This window comes from Hyperolius riggenbachi, chromosome 11, assembly GCF_040937935.1.
Source record: "Hyperolius riggenbachi isolate aHypRig1 chromosome 11, aHypRig1.pri, whole genome shotgun sequence".
NCBI lineage: Eukaryota > Metazoa > Chordata > Amphibia > Anura > Hyperoliidae > Hyperolius > Hyperolius riggenbachi.
In genome coordinates, this window is record NC_090656.1 from 10201337 (window position 1) to 10224364 (window position 23028).

The window sequence follows — 23028 nt, forward strand, 5'->3', positions numbered from 1 at the left end:
CGCAAGGGCTGATTTGAATGAGTGGCGGTAATGGCGTCTGATTTCCTGACCAGCGGCTGGATAGTGTAAGGGTTAAGGACTCTGACTCTGACACAGGCGACCTGGGTTCAAATCTCAGCTCTTCCTGTTCAGTAAGGAGACATTGGGCAAGACTCCCCAACACTGCTAATGCCTTCTGAGCGCACCCAAGTGGCTGCAGCTCTGGTGGTTTGAGTCTGGATATATCTATAAAGGCAAGTTGGGCACCCTTGAAGGTATCAGTATAAAATATACTAACGTCTGCTTCAACCTATTTGCTTTGCTTGCAGATTGGTTTTATAGATGTTAATACCTAGCGAGGGAAGTAGTATGAATGTATTTCTGGTTGTAGCTGTAGAACAGATATCATTTTGTCATTCAGTTTTCATAGATGATGTACTTCCTGTATGCTTAGTTTACGTCATCATGTGTTGAGATAATATTGTCCAAGTTTACTTCAGAGTCACAGCAATTTCTATATCAGAGCTATCCAACTCCAGTCCTCGAGAGTCATATCCATGCCAGTGTTTAGGATGGGCTGAAAAATGGAGAAATGTCTTCTACTTGATGGACCAAACCTCTCCTGATTCAATCCCATCAATTAATTTGAGGTGTGTCAAAAATGTATGAGGACCTCGACCCTTGAGGACTGGCGTTGGACAGCCCAGTTCTGTATGATAAGAAAACACACCCAGTCTAACCACCTGTATAATCTCTGTTGTCCCTCCCATGTCCCCAGGTCATGGTTTTCATACATGGTGGAGGACTACGGTCAGGAGGAACAATCATGTTTGAGGGCTCTGCACTTAGTGCCTATGAGGATGTCGTAGTGGTCACCATCCAGCACAGGCTGGGATTTTGGGGGTTCTTCAGGTAAGTAGGAAAAATCTTACAATGTAAAAGAGAAAAGCTCCATGACTTGTCATTGGATCATGGACACATGTTATTTACTTATAATGCACTAAAAGTTCAACAATTGGGCTTTCAAATGGAGCCAAAACAGTGTTTTGCTGATCATCCCATTTAGTTCTTGTACAAAACTCTTCAGATTCATACAGATCAAAGATTCACAAACAACTTCACGTGGAGAGTGCCAAATAATTGCCCGACGTGTTTCGCGGTGAACTACCACTTCCTCGGAGGTACACGAAATAACATATGCAGTCAGCTCCTTAAAGCATAAGGGCTTTATCTGTATCTGTGATGCTACCTATACCAGTGCTCTGTGACCGCATCTCACTAGTGAGGAGGGAAGCACTCAGAATGACGGTATTGGCAGCATCACAGGTACAAATGAAGCCTTTATGCTTAAAGGTACTGACTGTATATGTTATTTTGTGTGCCTCTGAGGAAGCGGTGGTTTACCGCGAAACACGTTTCAGGTCATTATTTGGGACTCTGCATGTGAAGTTGCTTGTGAATACTTGATCTATATGAATTTGAAGAATTGTGTACAAAAGTCAAATGTGATGCCTTTTTGATCATCAAAAAAAGTTTTGGCTCAATCTTATACCCCGGCCCATTGGTTGAAGTTTTGGTGCATTATATGTAAATGGGGGGGGGGGGGGGGGGGAATGGGAGGAGGAACACATTTTAATTTGTGTATTATAAATGTAATTTACTACTTTTGAAAATGTTCTGATTTTTGAAAGTTACCAGCTGCAAACATCCATAAAATTCACTGTATCCATCTTGTCAACACTACGACTACTACCCTAGGAAGTAAGCTGATGCAGTCAAATGCATGATAGCTGCAGGGTCAATAGAGTGGGTGGGTTCTGGAAAACATGTCTTTGCAGGCAGGGATGGTCAATCAGATGCAAAAAACTTCTAAACTGATGCACAATTATATGATATGTGTATGCAAATGTGTGCAGCTTGGGCCAATAAAATACAATAACTGCAGAACGTGAGTGCGCTATTTCCAAGCTGCCTGTAATTGACAACCCCGATTGCTGGCACAGCTTTAGAAGGGAGGACATGTCTGTTTCCCCGGCTTATTTAAAGACTGAAAGTAACAGATAGGCATTATTGAGCAAAAACTGGCTGTTTGTGATCTTTGAAAGCATTGAGGTAATTATCAGGGAAGTAGGAAAAAAGGGCGCCGGCGGTTAGGGGATGAAAAGGCCCTGCCATAGACTCTAATGCATTTATGGGAGGGGGGGCTAGGGTTGGGCACCACTGGGAGGGGGTGGATGGGGTCAGGCACCACTAGGGGAGTGGTTAGGTTTAGGCACCACCAGGGGAGGGTTCTGTGTGAGAGTAGGGTTGGGCACCACTGGGAGGGGGTGGATGGGGTTAGGCACCACCAGGGGCTGGTTAGGGTTAGGCACCACTGATGGGGGTGGTTAGGGTTAGGCACCACCAGGGGAGTGGTTAGGTTTAGGCGCCACCAGGGGTGGGTTCTGGGTAAAAGTAGGGTTGGGTTAAGCTGTATTTTTGAATTACGTAACGATTTTTAATGTTAATATCTTTTCGTTATTAACAGTATTTCTTGTTAACCAATTTTGTTAATTATGTTTATCGTTATTGAGATTTCGTTATTTACCAGCGCCACTTTGTTATCCAGCTGATGGATAACAGCTGGATAACCTGGCACCCTTTTTTTCACGCACGCATTATCAGTTGTAGGGCTACCCAGCTAAACTTTTATGGGATCCCCCTACATTTACATTCCTCCTTCCCTTTGTGACTTCCAGAGCTTTGAGGCCCTCTCATGTAACAAGTGTGGCTATATCAATACCTGGTCTGGAGTATGGGCCTTTGTACTGGAGGAATGCTAAGAAGTAGAGGCCCCCCACAGCTCTGGAACTCCCTGCTCCCTATACACTCCTGTTTCAAAGCACAAATAGGATAATGCAATAACTAACACAAAACTCTAGAAACACCGTTTTTTGTTTTTTTACTAGAGGGCTTTAAGGGCCCTTTCACACTATGAAAGCGAGATTGTGATGCAACCCGTCCCCAGCCAGTGGAGGGGCTCCTTAAGGTCATGTGGCTACATTTTGTAGCCACAGGATTTGTATTTGCATAAGGTAACATGTGGGCATTCTGCTTACTAAACTACCAAGTACATTTAGCTCCTCTCGGCGAATCTCTCTGGTGGATAGCTATTACCTAAAGCAGGGGTGTCAAACTCAAGTACAAAGTGGGCCAAAATGATACACTGGGAGCAAGTCACTGGCCACCTTCCTCCCTTATAAAGTTCCCAGGTGTCTAACGCCCCCCCCCCCTTCAGCCCCTATACAGTTCCCGGTTGTCTAGTGGTCCTCCCTCCCCTATACAGTTCCCTGGTGTCTAGAGCCCCACTCCCTCCCCTATACAGCTCCCTAGTATTTAGTTATTTCCCCCATATGCCCCATATGGCTTCCCTGGTGTTTCGGGGCTTCACCTCCAACATAGCTTTCCTGGTGGTCTAGAGTGGGCCAAACATAATGTAAAGTGGGGAAACCACTTGAGGGCCAAATTGAATGGCTCAGAGGGCCAGATTTGGCCCACGGGCCGGAGTTTGACATGTGTGACCTAAAGGATCCAGCTTAAATTCCTCACCCTATCATAAAAAGCTCTATTGAAGTTGCCACCCCCTTACATTTCCTCATAGATCTTTAGATACCACCCCACTCTGAACCTTTGCTCCTCCCAGGGGACCCTCTTGCCCTCTAGCTTGGTCAACTCCTCTTACTATCGCATCCAGGACTTCTCATGAGCATCACTTCTCCTTTGGAACTCTCTCCCACGGCCTTTCCGTCATGCTCTGAGCCTGGAAAACTTCAAATGTCCTCTTAAAAAGCACCTGTTCAGACAAGCCTATCATTTGCTATAGGTAGCATTGGAGGATCACTGCCTCATCTGTTAACCCTTGTGTCTCCTTCTCCAGTGTCTCTCTCCACCCCACTACCACTTCTGCTCTAGATTGTAAGCTTGCAAGGGCAGTGACCTCCTCCTAGTGTTTCTTATTCTGCTGTAAGTTATCATATGAGTTTGTACGTACCATTATAAGTGAGGTCTCACACCACACATCAACTATGTATGTATTCAGAGCAGGGACGGGACAAGGTCCTCCAGCACCCAAGGCTGAGACACCAAAGTGCGCCCCTCCATCCCTCCCACCCCAGCCATCACACACTGATTGCTATTAGACTAAGAGGCGCCACAGGGCCCACAACCTCCCCAACACCTTAATATCTAGTTATCTGGCTTGCAGTCACTGCCATGTATCCCCTTTTCTTATTTCTTTCTGCTTCAAACACAATTAGGAATGACAGCTGAATGAATTGTGCGCCCCCTCCTACACTGCGCCCTGAGGCTGGAGCCTCTCCAGCCTATGCCTCGGCCCGGCCCTGTATGTATTTGTATTGCTTGACGTCCTGATTGTACAGGACCATTGTTTTGAACGTCTCACATATCTATGCTACCCACTATCTGTTTTATACTATGTACAGCACTACGGAGGATGTTGGTGCTATATAAATAAAAAAATGAAAATAATAACATTCAATTTAGATATGAGCCTTGGGTTGAATTTCAATATTATTTTGTTGTCATTCCCCAGCACTGGAGATGAACAGGCCTCTGGAAATTATGGGTTCCTGGACCAGGTGAAGGCTCTGGAGTGGGTGCAGGACAACATTGAGGAGTTCGGAGGGAACCCCGAGTCTGTGACTATATTTGGTGAATCGGCTGGTGCGGTCAGTGTCTCAGCACTGGTAAGTGTTTGGATCATGTTGTGGTTGTGGGTGCTGACGGACTCTATGGAGATAAATCCATCACTTATACTCCATAGATTACTGGGTTGAGATGAATGTAGACTGGTAGTGTATCCTTCAAGCAAACACAAGACGTACTGTATACAAACAAAAAAGATACTGTATTTTTCTCCCCCTAAAATGGGTGAAAAAAGTCACTGCATCTTACAGTCCAAAGGCAGGGAGCTGCCTGCCAATACCGACCTCCAACCCGCCGCAATGTCGGGGACTTCCTGTAATGTGCCCATGCAGAGGAGGACACGGGGACACAAAGGGGCATAGAGGAGGACACAAGGGGGACAGAGGAGGACACAGGGAGGCACAAGATGTACAAGGGGGCATAATCCACAAGATGCCCATGCACCAGGTTTAGTATATATTTTTTTCTTCTAGTTTTTGTCCTCTAAACCTAGGTGCGTTTTATAGTCCAAAAATACTGTAGATACTTACCTATAAAGAGGGAAGCCTCTCGATACTCCAGAGGCTTCCCACTTCCTCCATAAAACCACTGCTGCTGCTCGGAACCCTTTTGTAGATCACGTCTGCGCTCCTATTTGTGCATGAGCGTGGTTGTACTGCACCTGAATAAAGAGGGCCCCACCTGCGCAGTAGCATGGAGCCAGTGGCATAACTATAATTCATGGGGCCCCCTGACAAAATTTGATGGGGCCCCCCAATGTTTATACCCCTCCTCTTACCTACCCTTAGTGCCCTTCATGGCCTGGGGACCCATCTCACAAGGGTCATAAAACAAGTATGGCCATCATGATCTTCACTCCCATAACAAGTGTAGCTACAAAAACGCCTGATCTGAAGGATAGTCCCCTGTATGGGAGGAAGGGATGGCTAGTAGTTAGGGGCCCCCATAGCTCTGGGCCCCCCTGGTCGCAGGGGGCTGCTCCTCTCTTGTTACGCTCCTGCATGGAGCCATTCGTGGAGGAGCGGCTTCTCCTTACTGTGCAGGTGCAGCCATATTTGCTCAGGTGCAGTTGGCCACTCTTGTACAAATCGGGGAAGGTTTGAGTGGTCGGGCGTTGAGTTGACACTGGGAGACCCTGCAGGTTTTATGCTGAAATCTATGAAAAATCTGGTAGTAGTGTATGGAGGGATTCAATCAGATACGTCCGTCTCTGATAAGATAATAATTTTGGCTACACTGACCAATCTATGGCCAGCTTTAGACTTCCATTCAGGCCCAGATTTACACCACAAGAGCCTATAGGCAAAGATGTCCTGGAACCCCAGACGTCACCCTCCATGAACCCACAAACACCTGCTGAGCGACACGGCAAGTGTGCTGCCTGTCCAGCTGTCAGTTCTCCCTTAGTTCCCTTGCCCGTCATAGGTAGCTACAGGTACCCCTTAGTATTAGGTAGCCAGAGCTATCCCTGACTGAAGAGAGATCAGGTCAGTGAAATACTGAGACCCAAGTGAGTAACCTCTCAATTACACTCTGCTCGGGACTCTGCATAGATAAAGCAGGAGGGAGGCACTTAGGGAAGGGGCGTGAGCCGCTTTTCCATCATCAAGCGCCTGTAGGCATGTGCCTATAGTGCCTTATGGTAAATCCAGCTCTGCCTCCATTTCTGTTTTAGTGCGGAGGAATATGTGTAATGCATCATGTACTTGTCTGTTCTGTTCTTGCTTGTCACAGTTTGGCTAAACGGGAGCTATTTGGTCACTCCATGCCAGGTTCTGTCACCTTTAGCCCGAGGCCTGTTCCACAGAGCAATCGCTGAGAGTGGGGTCGTCCTCATGTCATTTCTCATTGAAAATAAGCCGGAAGACGGCAGCTTCATCCGTAACGTGAGTATTTTCCAAGCAAGTCCAGAATTCACCACTAATGTTGGTTGGCAGCCATACCTTCTAAATGGTGGTCCCCAAAATCAGACTCGGTAGAAAGGGTTAATTGTAGGTATATAATTGTATACTCACTCACAAGCAGCTTAGGGGTAATTGTAAGTATATAATTGTATGCTCACAAGCATGGGTTTCAGATATCTGCAACCAAGCTTGTGGGGAATAAACCTTCCCCGTTCAGATCCTGCCGGATGCTGGATGGTCGCTCTCCTACAGAGGCGTCTGTCCCAGACTGAGACCTGCATTTGCCATATACTCCTACCCCATTGCCTGATGAAGCAGGGTCATACCTGCGAAATGCGTTGCAAAGAACCTTGGAGTGTATCAATAAATGTTCTGTGTTTTAGATGTTAATACATTTTTGTGTTTACTTGGAGAAGGTAAGTCCACCACGGCCTCCCTATCTTAAAAGTTTTATCTATTTTTACTCTTTTGGCGCCTCTGTTCACCTTGTACCTCCAAAGGAGGTCTGCCTGGACATTTGTGGGGATGGAGGCTCCCAGAGTATTAAACAATAGTTTTTTATTGGCATAAAAAAATCATAAAAAAGAGAGGTATTCTCTTACATCTCCAGAAGACAGGGCACTAGTTCAACTGGAATTTTTTTTTTAATACAAAACACAGATAGATAATGCGTTTCATGGGAACTAAACCGCATCCTCAGGTCAATACACAGTGCCTTGCAACAGTGTGCATAGAGTATGGGAGCCTCTAAATAGCCTGGGTTAGTACTCATGAAACTAGCTCTAGGTCCAACTCTCACAACAACCATACATTACTCTGGAGAAACCACGGCTTTGAATATATGAACCTTTGTTGACAACGACAAGGTGACATCTATGCATTTTATTATTATTTCAATTTTTTTTTTTATTACTGAAACTAGGTGTCAAATGAGCAAGCTAATCACTTACAATGATAACATACATTAAAGAGGAACTGTAACGACAAAACGTCCCCTGGGGGGTACTCAGCTCAGGTGGGGGAAGCCTCCGGATCCTAATGAGGCTTCCCACGCCGTCCTCCATCCCTCAGGGGTCTCGCTGCAGCCCTCCGTGCAGCGGTGATGTCAATATTTACCTTCCCGGCTCCTGCGCAGGCGCTCTGACGGCTGTCGGCTCTGAAGTAGGCGGAAATACCCGATCGCCGTCGGGTCTGCTCTACTGCGCAGGCGCAAGTTTCCGGCGCCTGCACAGTAGAGCGGACCCGACGGAGATCGGGTATTTCCGTCTATTTCCGAGCCGAAAGCAGCCACAGCGCCCCCGCTGGGGCCAGCAAAGGTAAATATTGAAGCTACAGTCGGGTCTGTCGCCTTAGTGCAGACAATATAAAGACATTATATATGAAATAACAATGCACTCAGAGATAGAAATAGTACATATTTTGAAGATGGGTAAAGATGGAACAGCGTAACCATAGCAGAATAACTCCCTCACACAGACATAGCCATAAGAGGTCTCCCCACCAACCTACTCATATTTTCAACCCTAAGTATATTTTACCACCCAATAACCCCCCCCCCCCCCCCCTCCTTGGACCCTTGGACCCTTCCCAAACAGTACGCACACAGGAGCAACCACCAGCCTTGCAGAAGTCCTCCTAACCTCCAGTATAGCTATAGTAAGGTTGAATAATTACAGCTCATAACTCTATAGTCCACCAAAGTGAAACACTAACTACCACTAGATGGGGCATATATCCCAGAATTAGGGGCATATACTTGCCTTGCAGACCCAATAAAGTTTTTTTTTTTGTCCGGTATCTGAGATTCTGTACATCTCCCAAAGTGTCCAGGATTTGTGATGGCTCAACAGTTTAAAGAGAAACCGTAACCAAGAATTAAACTTCATCCCAACAGTAGCTGATACCCTCTTTCCCATGAGAAATCTTTTCCTTTTCACAAACTGATCATCAGGGGGCGCTGTATGGCTGATATTGTGATGAAAGCCCCCCCCCCCCCCACAGGAAACTGTGAGGACCATGGTCCTGGCAGTTTCCTGTTTGTGAACCTCATTACATTGTGGGAAATAGCTGTTTACAGCTGTTTCCAACTGCCCAAAAAAAGCAAGCAGCATCTCCTTCCACTGACATCACCTGCCAGCAGTAAAAATGTCACCATGTGATAAATGTCAGAATGTAAATCAGGGAGATGAAAAATGTTACAATGGGCAAACACTGACTAAATCATTTATACATAATTATTGTAAAAATGAAGCACTTTTTTATTACACTATTTTCACTGGAGTTCCTCTTTAACATGAGATTTTCAAACAACTGCCACCATACTAAGGTTGTTCTCCTTTTCTACCAATCAGTCGGAGGTGGAAGGGGGATCCTCCCACTTCCAGGTATAGTCAGTTATGCTGCCACCAAAATGTGACTGAGAGGTGATTTTTTTTTTCTGTAGGAAGTAGAAACATAAGGAATAACATGGCCTCCGCGGAGTTAGGAACCTCAAACACTAAGCATTCCTGTGTGATTGCACAAATTGTTTTGCCAAAATAATAACAATTTAGTGCAAGAATACCTAATATGGGTCGAGACATCTATTCTTTTTATTAAATTGTCAAGGTTTGTTATTGTTTTCCTTCCAAGGAGTAAACGTCTTTTAATTCCATGGCTGGATTCTCGGTCTGCAGTGATCTTGGAGCCCAAGGACTTGATGCCATGATCTTAGTTTTTTTTTTTTTTTTAATTAATATTGAGCCTTAGACCAACTTTAGCACTCTCATCTTTCACCCTCATCAAGAGGTTTCTTAATTTTCCTTCACTTTCTGCCATAAGAGTCGGATCAACTCCAGCCCTCAGTGGCCACACCCATGCCAGTGTTAAGGATGGACAGAGAAATGTGTTCTACTTGATGAACATCCCGTTTCCGGATTCAAGTCCCATCCATTTATTTAAACTGTGCCAAAAATGTGAGAGGGCCCCTGACTTTGTGCATTGGAGTTCGAAATCGCTGTTCGAAACCCTCACAATAAGAACGACCAGAATAATAGGTATAACAGCGCTTCTGTCTTGCAGCTTGTTGCCAATGTCTCATCCTGTGATCCAGCCTCACTGGTGGACTGTTTAAGGAAGAAATCGGAAGCGGACATCACCACTATTAATCGGGCTGTGGTATGTAAACTACTGTACATAGAGTGCATCATTCAAAAAGAAAACCTGTAACTTTAAAAAAAATCCTCTGGGGGGTACTTACCTCGGAAGGGGGATGCCTCTGAATCCTAACGAGGCTTTCCCTGTCTCCTCCGTCCCGGCATTCCAACGATGTGACCCCCCCCCCCCGAACAGCGGCAAGGTAAATATTTACCTACCGCGATCCAGTGCAGGCGTAGTAGCAGCTCTTCGTTCGGGTTAAGGCAGAAATAGCAAGTCTTTGGCTCCTGTGCAGTAGAGTGGATCGATCGGGCTCAGCTACTTCTGCCTTAGCCCGAAAGGAGAGCCGCCACTGCGCATGCGCTGGATAGGGGTAGCTAAATATTGCCTGTCACTTGTCAGCTTTGTCGAGAAGGGCCAATACTGGATTCCCCCAAGCTACAGAGTAGGAGGAAGCCTCATCGGGACCCTGAGGCTTGCTCCTCCCCAGGTAAGTATCCCCCAGAGGGTTTTTTTTGTTTTGTTGCAGGGTATCTTTAACATATACAAATACAATGTAAGGCTGGCAGACACTAAGATCCTGCATTTTAAATGGTTTAATTGGCAGTTTATTGCTGTGTTATGCGTTGCTACAGGTTGGGCTTGGACGCAAGGCTTAAAGGGCCACTATCGTGAAAAATGGTAAAAATATGAATACATGTAAACACATACAAATAAGAAGTATGTTTCTTCCAGATTAAAATGAGCCGCAAATTATTTTTCTCCTAGGTTGCTGTCACTTATAGTAGGTAATAGAACCAACAGGTTTTGGACTAGTCCATTTATTCATGGGGGATTCTCAGCACGGCATTTCTAAAGAAACTCCCTGAAAAAGATTTATACAAAGATGCTGGTCAGTCTCCCTGTTTGCTACACACTTTTTTTGCAGTTGGATGGATCAACTGACATTTACTAAGTTCTTTTGAAAATAAAGAAAACCCTGAGAATCCCCCATGAGGGGATGGGCTAGTCCAAAACCGGTTGTTTCTTTTATATTTCTACTACCTACTGTATTTAACAACAACATAGGAGAAAATAAATGTATGGCTCCTTTAACTCTGGAAGAAACATACTTCTTATTTGTAAGTGTTTTTGAAATTTTACGATTTTTCATGATAGTGGTCGTTTAATATTGATTTACATTTGATTTGGCCACACCCCTTTGCACCACCCTTTCCCCTGTTTATGGTCTGTGTAGGAGGAGCACAGCTATTTTGTGTGTTTTCCATTCTAGGTGGAGTGACCCTTTATTGTCTTGTGTCTTCTTGCAGGATAGAATGAGGTTCATTGGACGTGTAGATGGAGAATTCCTCCCCAGATCCCCGGAGGAGATGCTGCTGCAGAAGGACGTCGCCTCCGTCCCCTTCATGATGGGTGTTAATAATCACGAGTGTGGCTGGATGCTGCCCAAGGTGTGGTCCTGTCCATTAGAGTTGGGCCGAACAGTTCGCCTGCGAACGGTTCCATGCGAACTTCAGTGGTTCGCGTTCGCGTCCCGCAGGCGAACGTTTGCGGAAGTTCGGTTCGCCCCATAATGCACATGGATGGTCAACTTTGACCCTCTACATCACAGTCAGCAGGCCCAGTGTAGCCAATTAGGCTACACTAGCCCCTGGAGCCCCACCCCCCCTTATATAAGGCAGGCAGCGGCGGCCATTACGGTGACTCGTGTGCCTGCGTTAGTCAGAGTAGGGCGAGCTGCTGCAGACTGTCTCTCATAGGGAAAGATTAGTTAGGCTTAGCTTGTTCCTGTCTGGCTGCATACCTGTTCTGTGAACCCACCACTGCATACCTGTGCTGTGAACCCACCACTGCATACCTGTGCTGTGAACCCACCACTGCATACCTGTGCTGTGAACCCACCACTGCATACCTGTGCTGTGAACCCACCACTGCATACCTGTTCTGTTCAGTGGACCCGCCACTGCATACCTGTTCTGTTTAGTGAACCGCCACTGTATACCTGTTCTGTTTAGTGAACCCGCCACTGCATACCTGTTCTGTTCAGTGAACCCACCGCATCAGTGCGCATACCTGTGCAGTTAAGTGAACCCGCCACTGCATACCTGTTCTGTTCAGTGGACCCGCCACTGCATACCTGTTCTGTTTAGTGAACCCGCCACTGCATACCTGTTCTGTTCAGTGAACCGCCACTGTATACCTGTTCTGTTTAGTGAACCCGCCACTGCATACCTGTTCTGTTCAGTGGACCCGCCACTGCATACCTGTTCTGTTTAGTGAACCGCCACTGTATACCTGTTCTGGTTAGTGAACCCGCCACTGCATACCTGTTCTGTTCAGTGAACCCACCGCATCAGTGCGCATACCTGTGCAGTTAAGTGAACCCGCCACTGCATACCTGTTCTGTTCAGTGGACCCGCCACTGCATACCTCTTCTGTTTAGTGAACCGCCACTGTATACCTCTTCTGTTTAGTGAACCCGCCACTGCATACCTGTTCTGTTCAGTGGACCCACCGCATCAGTGCGCATACCTGTGCAGTTAAGTGAACCCGCCACTGCATACCTGTTCTGTTTAGTGAACCCGCCACTGTATACCTGTTCTGTTTAGTGAACCCGCCACTGCATACCTGTTCTGTTCAGTGGACCCGCCACTGCATACCTGTTCTGTTCAGTGGACCCGCCACTGCATACCTGTTCTGTTTAGTGAACCCGCCACTGTATACCTGTTCTGTTTAGTGAACCCGCCACTGCATACCTGTTCTGTTCAGTGGACCCGCCACTGCATACCTGTTCTGTTTAGTGAACCCGCCACTGCATACCTGTTCTGTTCAGTGGACCCGCCACTGCATACCTGTTCTGTTTAGTGAACCGCCACTGTATACCTGTTCTGTTTAGTGAACCCGCCACTGCATACCTGTTCTGTTCAGTGAACCCACCGCATCAGTGCGCATACCTGTGCAGTTAAGTGAACCCGCCACTGCATACCTGTTCTGTTCAGTGGACCCGCCACTGCATACCTGTTCTGTTTAGTGAACCGCCACTGTATACCTGTTCTGTTTAGTGAACCCGCCACTGCATACCTGTTCTGTTCAGTGGACCCGCCACCGCATACCTGTTCTGTTTAGTGAACCCGCCACTGCATACCTGTTCTGTTCAGTGGACCCGCCACTGCATACCTGTTCTGTTTAGTGAACCGCCACTGTATACCTGTTCTGTTTAGTGAACCCGCCACTGCATACCTGTTCTGTTCAGTGGACCCGCCACTGCATACCTGTTCTGTGAACCCGCCACTGTATACCTGTTCTGTTCAGTGAACCCACCGCATCAGTGCGCATACCTGTGCAGTTAAGTGAACCCGCCACTGCATACCTGTTCTGTTCAGTGAACCCGCCACTGCATACCTGTTCTGTTTAGTGAACCCGCCACTGCATACCTGTTCTGTTCAGTGGACCCGCCACTGCATACCTGTTCTGTTTAGTGAACCGCCACTGCATACCTGTTCTGTTCAGTGAACCCACCGCATCAGTGCGCATACCTGTGCAGTTAAGTGAACCCGCCACTGCATACCTGTTCTGTTCAGTGGACCCGCCACTGCATACCTGTTCTGTTTAGTGAACCGCCACTGTATACCTGTTCTGTTTAGTGAACCCGCCACTGCATACCTGTTCTGTTCAGTGAACCCACCGCATCAGTGCGCATACCTGTGCAGTTAAGTGAACCCGCCACTGCATACCTGTTCTGTTCAGTGGACCCGCCACTGTATACCTGTTCTGTTTAGTGAACCGCCACTGTATACCTGTTCTGTTTAGTGAACCCGCCACTGCATACCTGTTCTGTTCAGTGGACCCGCCACTGCATACCTGTTCTGTTTAGTGAACCCGCCACTGCATACCTGTTCTGTTCAGTGGACCCGCCACTGCATACCTGTTCTGTTTAGTGAACCGCCACTGTATACCTGTTCTGTTTAGTGAACCCGCCACTGCATACCTGTTCTGTTCAGTGGACCCGCCACTGCATACCTGTTCTGTGAACCCGCCACTGTATACCTGTTCTGTTCAGTGAACCCACCGCATCAGTGCGCATACCTGTGCAGTTAAGTGAACCCGCCACTGCATACCTGTTCTGTTCAGTGGACCCGCCACTGCATACCTGTTCTGTTTAGTGAACCCGCCACTGCATACCTGTTCTGTTCAGTGAACCCACCGCATCAGTGCGCATACCTGTGCAGTTAAGTGAACCCGCCACTGCATACCTGTTCTGTTCAGTGGACCCGCCACTGCATACCTGTTCTGTTTAGTGAACCGCCACTGTATACCTGTTCTGTTCAGTGAACCCGCCACTGCATACCTGTTCTGTTCAGTGAACCCGCCACTGCATACCTGTTCTGTTCAGTGAACCCACCGCATCAGTGCGCATATCTGTGCAGTTAAGTGAACCCGCCACTGCATACCTGTTCTGTTCAGTGGACCCGCCACTGCATACCTGTTCTGTTTAGTGAACCGCCACTGTATACCTGTTCTGTTTAGTGAACCCGCCACTGCATACCTGTTCTGTTCATTGAACCCACCACTGCATACCTGTGCTGTGAACCCACCACTGCATACCTGTGCTGTGAACCCACCACTGCATACCTGTGCTGTGAACCCACCACTGCATACCTGTGCTGTGAACCCACCACTGCATACCTGTGCTGTGAACCCACCACTGCATACCTGTTCTGTTCAGTGGACCCGCCACTGCATACCTGTTCTGTTTAGTGAACCGCCACTGTATACCTGTTCTGTTTAGTGAACCCGCCACTGCATACCTGTTCTGTTCAGTGGACCCACCGCATCAGTACGCATACCTGTGCAGTTAAGTGAACCCGCCACTGCATACCTGTTCTGTTCAGTGGACCCGCCACTGCATACCTGTTCTGTTTAGTGAACCTGCCACTGCATACCTGTTCTGTTCAGTGAACCGCCACTGTATACCTGTTCTGTTTAGTGAACCCGCCACTGCATACCTGTTCTGTTCAGTGGACCCGCCACTGCATACCTGTTCTGTTTAGTGAACCGCCACTGTATACCTGTTCTGTTTAGTGAACCCGCCACTGCATACCTGTTCTGTTCAGTGAACCCACCGCATCAGTGCGCATACCTGTGCAGTTAAGTGAACCCGCCACTGCATACCTGTTCTGTTCAGTGGACCCGCCACTGCATACCTGTTCTGTTTAGTGAACCGCCACTGTATACCTGTTCTGTTTAGTGAATCCGCCACTGCATACCTGTTCTGTTCAGTGGACCCACCGCATCAGTGCGCATACCTGTGCAGTTAAGTGAACCCGCCACTGCATACCTGTTCTGTTCAGTGGACCCGCCACTGCATACCTGTTCTGTTTAGTGAACCCGCCACTGTATACCTGTTCTGTTTAGTGAACCCGCCACTGCATACCTGTTCTGTTCAGTGGACCCGCCACTGCATACCTGTTCTGTTTAGTGAACCCGCCACTGCATACCTGTTCTGTTCAGTGGACCCGCCACTGCATACCTGTTCTGTTTAGTGAACCGCCACTGCATACCTGTTCTGTTCAGTGAACCCACCGCATCAGTGCGCATACCTGTGCAGTTAAGTGAACCCGCCACTGCATACCTGTTCTGTTCAGTGGACCCGCCACTGCATACCTGTTCTGTTTAGTGAACCGCCACTGTATACCTGTTCTGTTTAGTGAACCCGCCACTGCATACCTGTTCTGTTCAGTGAACCCACCGCATCAGTGCGCATACCTGTGCAGTTAAGTGATCCCGCCACTGCATACCTGTTCTGTTCAGTGGACCCGCCACTGCATACCTGTTCTGTTTAGTGAACCGCCACTGTATACCTGTTCTGTTTAGTGAACCCGCCACTGCATACCTGTTCTGTTCAGTGGACCCGCCACTGCATACCTGTTCTGTTTAGTGAACCCGCCACTGCATACCTGTTCTGTTCAGTGGACCCGCCACTGCATACCTGTTCTGTTTAGTGAACCGCCACTGTATACCTGTTCTGTTTAGTGAACCCGCCACTGCATACCTGTTCTGTTCAGTGGACCCGCCACTGCATACCTGTTCTGTGAACCCGCCACTGTATACCTGTTCTGTTCAGTGAACCCACCGCATCAGTGCGCATACCTGTGCAGTTAAGTGAACCCGCCACTGCATACCTGTTCTGTTCAGTGGACCCGCCACTGCATACCTGTTCTGTTTAGTGAACCCGCCACTGCATACCTGTTCTGTTCAGTGAACCCACCGCATCAGTGCGCATACCTGTGCAGTTAAGTGAACCCGCCACTGCATACCTGTTCTGTTCAGTGGACCCGCCACTGCATACCTGTTCTGTTTAGTGAACCGCCACTGTATACCTGTTCTGTTTAGTGAACCCGCCACTGCATACCTGTTCTGTTCAGTGAACCCACCGCATCAGTGCGCATACCTGTGCAGTTAAGTGAACCCGCCACTGCATACCTGTTCTGTTCAGTGGACCCGCCACTGCATACCTGTTCTGTTTAGTGAACCGCCACTGTATACCTGTTCTGTTTAGTGAACCCGCCACTGCATACCTGTTCTGTTCAGTGGACCCGCCACTGCATACCTGTTCTGTTTAGTGAACCCGCCACTGCATACCTGTTCTGTTCAGTGGACCCGCCACTGCATACCTGTTCTGTTTAGTGAACCGCCACTGTATACCTGTTCTGTTTAGTGAACCCGCCACTGCATACCTGTTCTGTTCAGTGGACCCGCCACTGCATACCTGTTCTGTTTAGTGAACCCGCCACTGCATACCTGTTCTGTTCAGTGGACCCGCCACTGCATACCTGTTCTGTTTAGTGAACCGCCACTGTATACCTGTTCTGTTTAGTGAACCCGCCACTGCATACCTGTTCTGTTCAGTGGACCCGCCACTGCATACCTGTTCTGTTTAGTGAACCGCCACTGTATACCTGTTCTGTTTAGTGAACCCGCCACTGCATACCTGTTCTGTTCAGTGGACCCACCACTGCATACCTGTTCTGTGAACCCGCCACTGTATACCTGTTCTGTTCAGTGAACCCACCGCATCAGTGTGCATACCTGTGCAGTTAAGTGAACCCATCTACCTACGTGAGTGCACGCAGTGTGATATACCACTCCGTGCATACCCGATATGGACAAAACAGGTAGAGGAAGAGGTAGTGGCAGAGCCAGAGGAAGGCCACCCGGCAGGTCTGCGCGAGGTCGTGTAAATGTAATTTCGTGTGGACCTGGCCCACAGTACAGTGCTCGGAAGAAGGCACGTCCCATCACCTCCCAAGATTGTCAGGACGTGGTTGAGTATTTAGCGACACAGAACACCTCATCTTGCTCAGCCACCAGTGCTACTACTAGCACCACTTCCGCTGCATTTGACACTTCGCAAGAATTATTTAGTGGTGAAATCACTGATGCACAGCCATTGTTGTTACAGCCAGATGAATTTTCACCAGCTCATATGTCTGAGTTACGCGGCAACATTATGGATGTAACGTGTAAGGAGGATGAAGGACCTACTGATGTTGGTGCATGTTTGGATTTGTCTGAGGCAAGCGAAGCTGGGCAGGATGATTACGATGATGACGATGATAGGGATCCTCTGTATGTACCCAATAGAGGAGATGAAGAGGGGGACAGTTCAGAGGGGGAGTCAGAGAGTAGGAGGAGGAGAGAAGTTGCTGAAAGAAGCTGGGGCAGCTCTTCGTCAGAAACAGCTGGTGGCAGTGTCCGGCACCATGTATCGCCACCTATGTACAGCCAGCCAACTTGCCCTTCAGCATCAGCTGCTGAGGTCCCCATAGTGCCCACATCCCAGGGTGGCTCAGCGGTGTGGAAATTTTTTAATGTGTGTGCCTCAGATCGGACCAAAGCCATCTGTTCGCTCTGCCAACAAAAATTGAGCCGTGGAAAGGCCAACACTCACGTAGGGACAAGTGCCTTACGAAGGCACCTGGAGAAAAGGCACAAACAGCAATGGGATGGCCACCTGAGCAAAAGCAGCAGCAGCACACAAAAGCAAAGCCACCTTCCTTCTCCTCTTCCTCCTCCATCAGGTGCATTATCTGCTTCTGCCGCTTTCTCCCTTCCACCTTCACAGGCACCCTCCTCCACTCCGCCTCTGCCCTTGAGCGGTTCCTGCTCCTCTGCCCACAGCAGCAGTCAGGTGTCCGTGAAGGAAATGTTTGAGCGGAAGAAGCCAATTTCGGCCAGTCACCCCCTTGCCCGGCGTCTGACAGCTGGCGTGGCGGAACTGTTAGCTCGGCAGCTGTTACCATACCGGCTGGTGGACTCTGAGGCCTTCCGTAAATTTGTGGCCATCGGAACACCGCAGTGGAAGATGCCAGGCCGCACTTATTTTTCGAGAAAGGCCATACCCCAACTGCACCGTGAAGTTGAGAGGCAAGTGGTGTCATCTCTTGCGAAGAGCGTTGGGTCAAGGGTACACCTGACCACGGATGCCTGGTCTGCCAAGCACGGGCAGGGCCGCTACATTACCTACACAGCCCATTGGGTGAACCTGGTGGTGAACGATGGCAAGCAGGGCGCAGCGGACCAAATTGTGACACCTCCACGGCTTGCAGGCAGGCCTCCTGCCACCTCCTCTCCTCCTGCTACATGCTCTTCGCTGTCCTCCTCCTCCTTGGCTGAGTGGCAGTTCTCATCTCCAGCTACACAGCCCCAGCTCCGCAGGGCCTATGCTGCATGCCAGATACGACGGTGTCACGCCATCTTAGACATGGCTTGTCTCAAAGCGGAGAGTCACACTGGAGCAGCTCTCCTGGCTGCTCTTAAGAAACAGGTGGATGAGTGGCTGACCCCGCACCACCTGGAGATAGGCAACGTGGTGTGCGACAACGGCAGCAATCTGCTTGCCGCTTTGCATATGGGGAAGCTGACACACATACCCTGCATGGCACATGTCATGAATCTAGTGGTTCAAAGATTTGTGGCAAAGTACCCTGGCTTAGCGAATGTCCTGAAGCAGGCCAGGAAGTTCTGTGGGCATTTGAGGCGGTCTTACACAGCCATGGCACGCTTTGCGGAAATTCAGCGCAAAAACAACATGCCGGTGAGACGCCTCATTTGCGATAGCCCGACTCGCTGGAACTCGACCCTGCTCATGTTCTCCCGCCTGCTAGAACAGAAGAAAGCCGTGACCCACTACCTCTACAACTACAGTAGAATGAAACAGTCTGGGAAGATGGGGATGTTCTGGCCCGACAACTGGACACTGATGGAGAATGCATGCAGGCTCATGCGGCCGTTTGAGGAGGTGACCAACCTGGTGAGCCGCAGTGAGGGCACCATCAGCGACTTCATTCCCTACGCTTACTTCTTGGAGCGTGCTGTGCGTAGAGTGGCGGATGAAGCTGTGAATGAGCGTGACCAGGAACCGTTACGGCAGGAACAGGCATGGGACCAATTTTCATCAGACCCAGCTGTTTCCTCAACACCTGCGGCAGCACAGAGGGGGGAGGAGGAGGAAGAAGAGAAGTCGTGTGCAGAAGACGAATCAGACTCAGAGGATGATGAGCAAGGTGTTTCTTTGGGGGAGGAGGAGGAGGAGGAGGAGGAGGGGACAGCGGCAGGAGAACAACCTCAGCAGGCATCGCAAGGGGCTTGTGCTGCTCAACCTTCCCGTGGTATTGTTCGCGGCTGGGGGGAGGAGGTTGACTTACCTGACGTCACTGAGGAAGAGCAAGAGGAGATGGAGGGTACTGGATCCGACTTTGTGCAGATGTCGTCTTTTATGCTGTCCTGCCTGTTGAGGGACCCCCGTATAAAAAACCTCAAGGGGAATGAGCTGTACTGGGTGGCCACACTACTAGACCCTCGGTACAGGCACAAAGTGGCGGACCTGTTACCAACTCACCGGAAGGTGGAAAGGATGCAGCACATGCAGAACCAGCTGTCAACTATGCTTTACAATGCCTTTAAGGGTGATGTGACGGCACAACGCCAGCAAGGTACCACTGCCACTAATCCTCCTCCCGTGTCCACGCAGTCAAAGACAGGACGCTCCAGCGATCTCATGGTGATGTCGGACATGCGGACGTTCTTTAGTCCAACGCCTCGCCGTAGCCCTTCCGGATCCACCCTCCACCAACGCCTGGAACGGCAGGTAGCCGACTACCTGGCCTTAAGTGTGGATGTAGACACTGCTGTGAACAGCGATGAGGAACCCTTGAACTACTGGGTGCGCAGGCTTGACCTGTGGCCAGAGCTATCCCAATTTGCCATCCAACTTCTCTCCTGCCCTGCCGCAAGCGTCCTCTCAGAAAGGACCTTCAGCGCAGCTGGAGGCATTGTCACAGAGAAGAGAAGTCGCCTAAGTCACAAAAGTGTTAAGTACCTCACCTTTATCAAAATGAATGAGGCATGGATCCCGGAGGGCTGCTGCCCGCCCCAAGACTAAGTCAGTCCCCGGCTCCCGCACATACAGCATCTCTGCCTGCACGCCGTGTGACTGGCTGCCTGGCCTGCCCCAAGAAGACTAAGTCGCTCCCAGTCCCTCCACACAGCATGTCTGCCTGCAGGCCGCTTCACTACCTTCTCCGCCACCACCAACAGGGTCCGGGACTCCAGGCGGATTGCTGAATTTTTTAGGCCGCTGCTAGCAGCGGCCGCTGTAATAATTTTTCGGGTGCGTGTACATGACTGCCTAATTTTTCTGGCTGCACTGCGGGCAGCTGCAACAACAAAAGAAAAGGCATGTACATGCGCCCATTCCCCTTCGTGATCATTACCTTGCCGTGGTGAAGGGGCTTGCGTATCACAATGGAGCAATGACCGGCGCCTAGATGAGTGTCTCGGGGGGCACACCCACGATAATAAGGTCGTTGCCTCATTGTGGTCAGACCAAATTTGATCAGCTGGACAGTCACTGTTCTGTCATTCAGCTACATCAGCCAGGCGACCATATGGGCTGTAAAGCCACCAAAACCTGCACTCTCGCCATGGTGCGCACCAGTCCAGCACGGCCGTCACTACACAAACAGCTGTTTGCGGTGCGTTACACAGTGAGTTTGGTGTGTCAGTGTGAAGCAGTACCTTAATTACACTACCTGATTGATGTATACACATGCAAGATGTTTGAAAGCACGTTAGGCCTGTCATTTAGCATTCAATGTGATTTCTGCCCTTAAAACGCTGCTTTGCGTCAAATCCAGATTTTTCCCGGGGACTTTTGGCGTGTATCCCACTCCGCCATGCCCCCTCCAGGTGTTAGACCCCTTGAAACATCTTTTCCATCACTTTTGTGGCCAGCATAATTATTTTTTTTTTTCAAAGTTCGCATCCCCATTGAAGTCTATTGCGGTTCGCGAACTTTAACGCGAACCGAACCTTTCGCGAAAGTTCGCGAACCCGGTTCGCGAACCGAAAATCGGAGGTTCGGCCCAACTCTACTGTCCATACCTAATCCATATGGATGTCTTTATGCCTATTATTACGACAAATTATAGGGAATCTGAAGAGAAAGTAAACTTATGATATAATGATTTTTATGTGTAGTACAGCTAAGAAATAGAACATTAGCAGCACTGATATGAGTCTCATATTGTTTCTAGTACAGGAAGAGTTAAGAAACTCCAGTTGTTATCTATGCAAAACAGCTTCACTGATCTCTCTGACTCTCAAAGTTGCAGAGAGCTCTGTGTTCTGAAATTTATTATCTCAACTGTCTGTCGCTACATTTTGTTTTTTTCTGCAGAGGAAAGTTCAAACAGTCATTAGCCTGCTCTGTGAAATCATTTAGAATGTTGAGTGTAGTGTGTAAACTGCAAATATTAGACAATGAAGCAATGTTATAAAAAAAAATATATATAACTGAAAATAAAAATATGAGAGTATTTTCTTTGCTACTAATGTTCTAGTAATTATCCGTACTACACAACCAATTCATTATATCATCATTTTTTTTCCCGCTTCAGTGTCACATTAAAACACACCTGAAGTGAGACGGATATAAAGGCTGACATATTTATTTCCTTTGGAAGCAAAACTGTTAGCTCCACAGGTCATAACATGAGCAGTTTTTGCGCCTCCCCCCCTGGACAAAAATGGGCGTGGTCACGCTTTAGAATGTTTTTCTGGTCATGGATGGAGTCAAATGTACAAATGCCCCCTTCCCCCATTCAGATAGCCTGAGGTGCCCCCCTTTAAATAGCCAAATGTGCCAACCTTTAGATAGCCAGGTGTGCCCCCCCCCATAGATAGCCAGATAGATCCCCTTTTACCCCATTAGATAGCCAGGTGTGCCCCCCCCCCCCATAGATAGCCAGATAGGTCCCCTTTTACCCCATTTAGCTAGCCAGATGTGCCCGATTTTTCTGTTGCTTCTGCCCTCCTCTGCAGAGGGAGGGAGAGAAGCAGGGGCAGTTGAGGCAGCCAGCGAGCCGCCTCTCATGCAGGTGGAGGTGCAGCGCCTGTGCTGAGCGACCTCAGAGTGCTGCGCCCGGGGACATGTGTCCCCCTTTGCCCACCCGTAGCTACGCCTCTGAACATGAGATACTTACCTTGGTAGAGAGAAGCCTCTGGATCAGAGATGGATTCAAATGCAATGGGGGCCCTAGGCACATTAATAGATTTGGGGCCCTCTGGTGGTTCTTTTGGTAAGCTGAAGTGGAAATAGGTTAAAGAAGGTGGACCCCAAGCACCTGCTTGGTTGGCTGGTGGATGATCCTGCTCTGCTCTGGATCCTACAGAGGCTTCCCACGTGCTCCTCCAGACCACTGATCCAGCATTGAGACCCTCAGAAGTCCCATATGGGAAGGAGCGTGGCCACATGGCGCTGGCCAGCTCCTGCCTGCATTGTAGCAAAGAGAGCGGCTCGAAGGAAAAAAACAATCAAACAGGCAGTTAGGAGAAGCCACTGTCTTCTTGACACATTAAAAGAGCATAATTACTTACCCCTGTGTGGTGCCGATCCATCCTTGAAGATGAACAAGTGTGCGCCTCTTGGGACACAGGGACTGGCATCGTGGCACAACATCGCTTACCTCCAGTGGTACTCCTCCTGACTGCCTGTTTGGCTTTTTCCATCAAGACACTCTCTATGCTCTATACTACTACTGTAGAGGGAACCCTTTGATAATCTAGGTTTCCACTGCCCCACTTTACCTCCCTGTCCAGCGTTGGGACCCCCAGAAGGTAATTAGCAAGAGCTTGTTGATGGAGCTCTGTAGGGATGCTCATTCGGATTCGAAATTCCGATCGGAAATTGCATTTCCGCATCGGAATGCGGAAATCGGTAATGCAAGTGCGGTAGTCGGATTTT

The 23028-nt window shown here is 48.8% G+C and overlaps 1 protein-coding gene across 1 annotated transcript in view; it reads left to right on the top strand.

Annotated features, from left to right (window-relative positions):
• The window catches only part of LOC137538540 (fatty acyl-CoA hydrolase precursor, medium chain-like), a 59663-nt gene that overhangs the window by 20942 nt on the left and 15693 nt on the right, over window positions 1-23028 (top strand). Inside the window, exons 4-8 of the mRNA XM_068260776.1 lie at window positions 758-891; window positions 4571-4724; window positions 6456-6569; window positions 9648-9743; window positions 11033-11173. Of these exons, the coding sequence (XP_068116877.1) occupies window positions 758-891; window positions 4571-4724; window positions 6456-6569; window positions 9648-9743; window positions 11033-11173 (639 nt within the window). The remainder of the gene's footprint in view (window positions 1-757; window positions 892-4570; window positions 4725-6455; window positions 6570-9647; window positions 9744-11032; window positions 11174-23028) is intronic.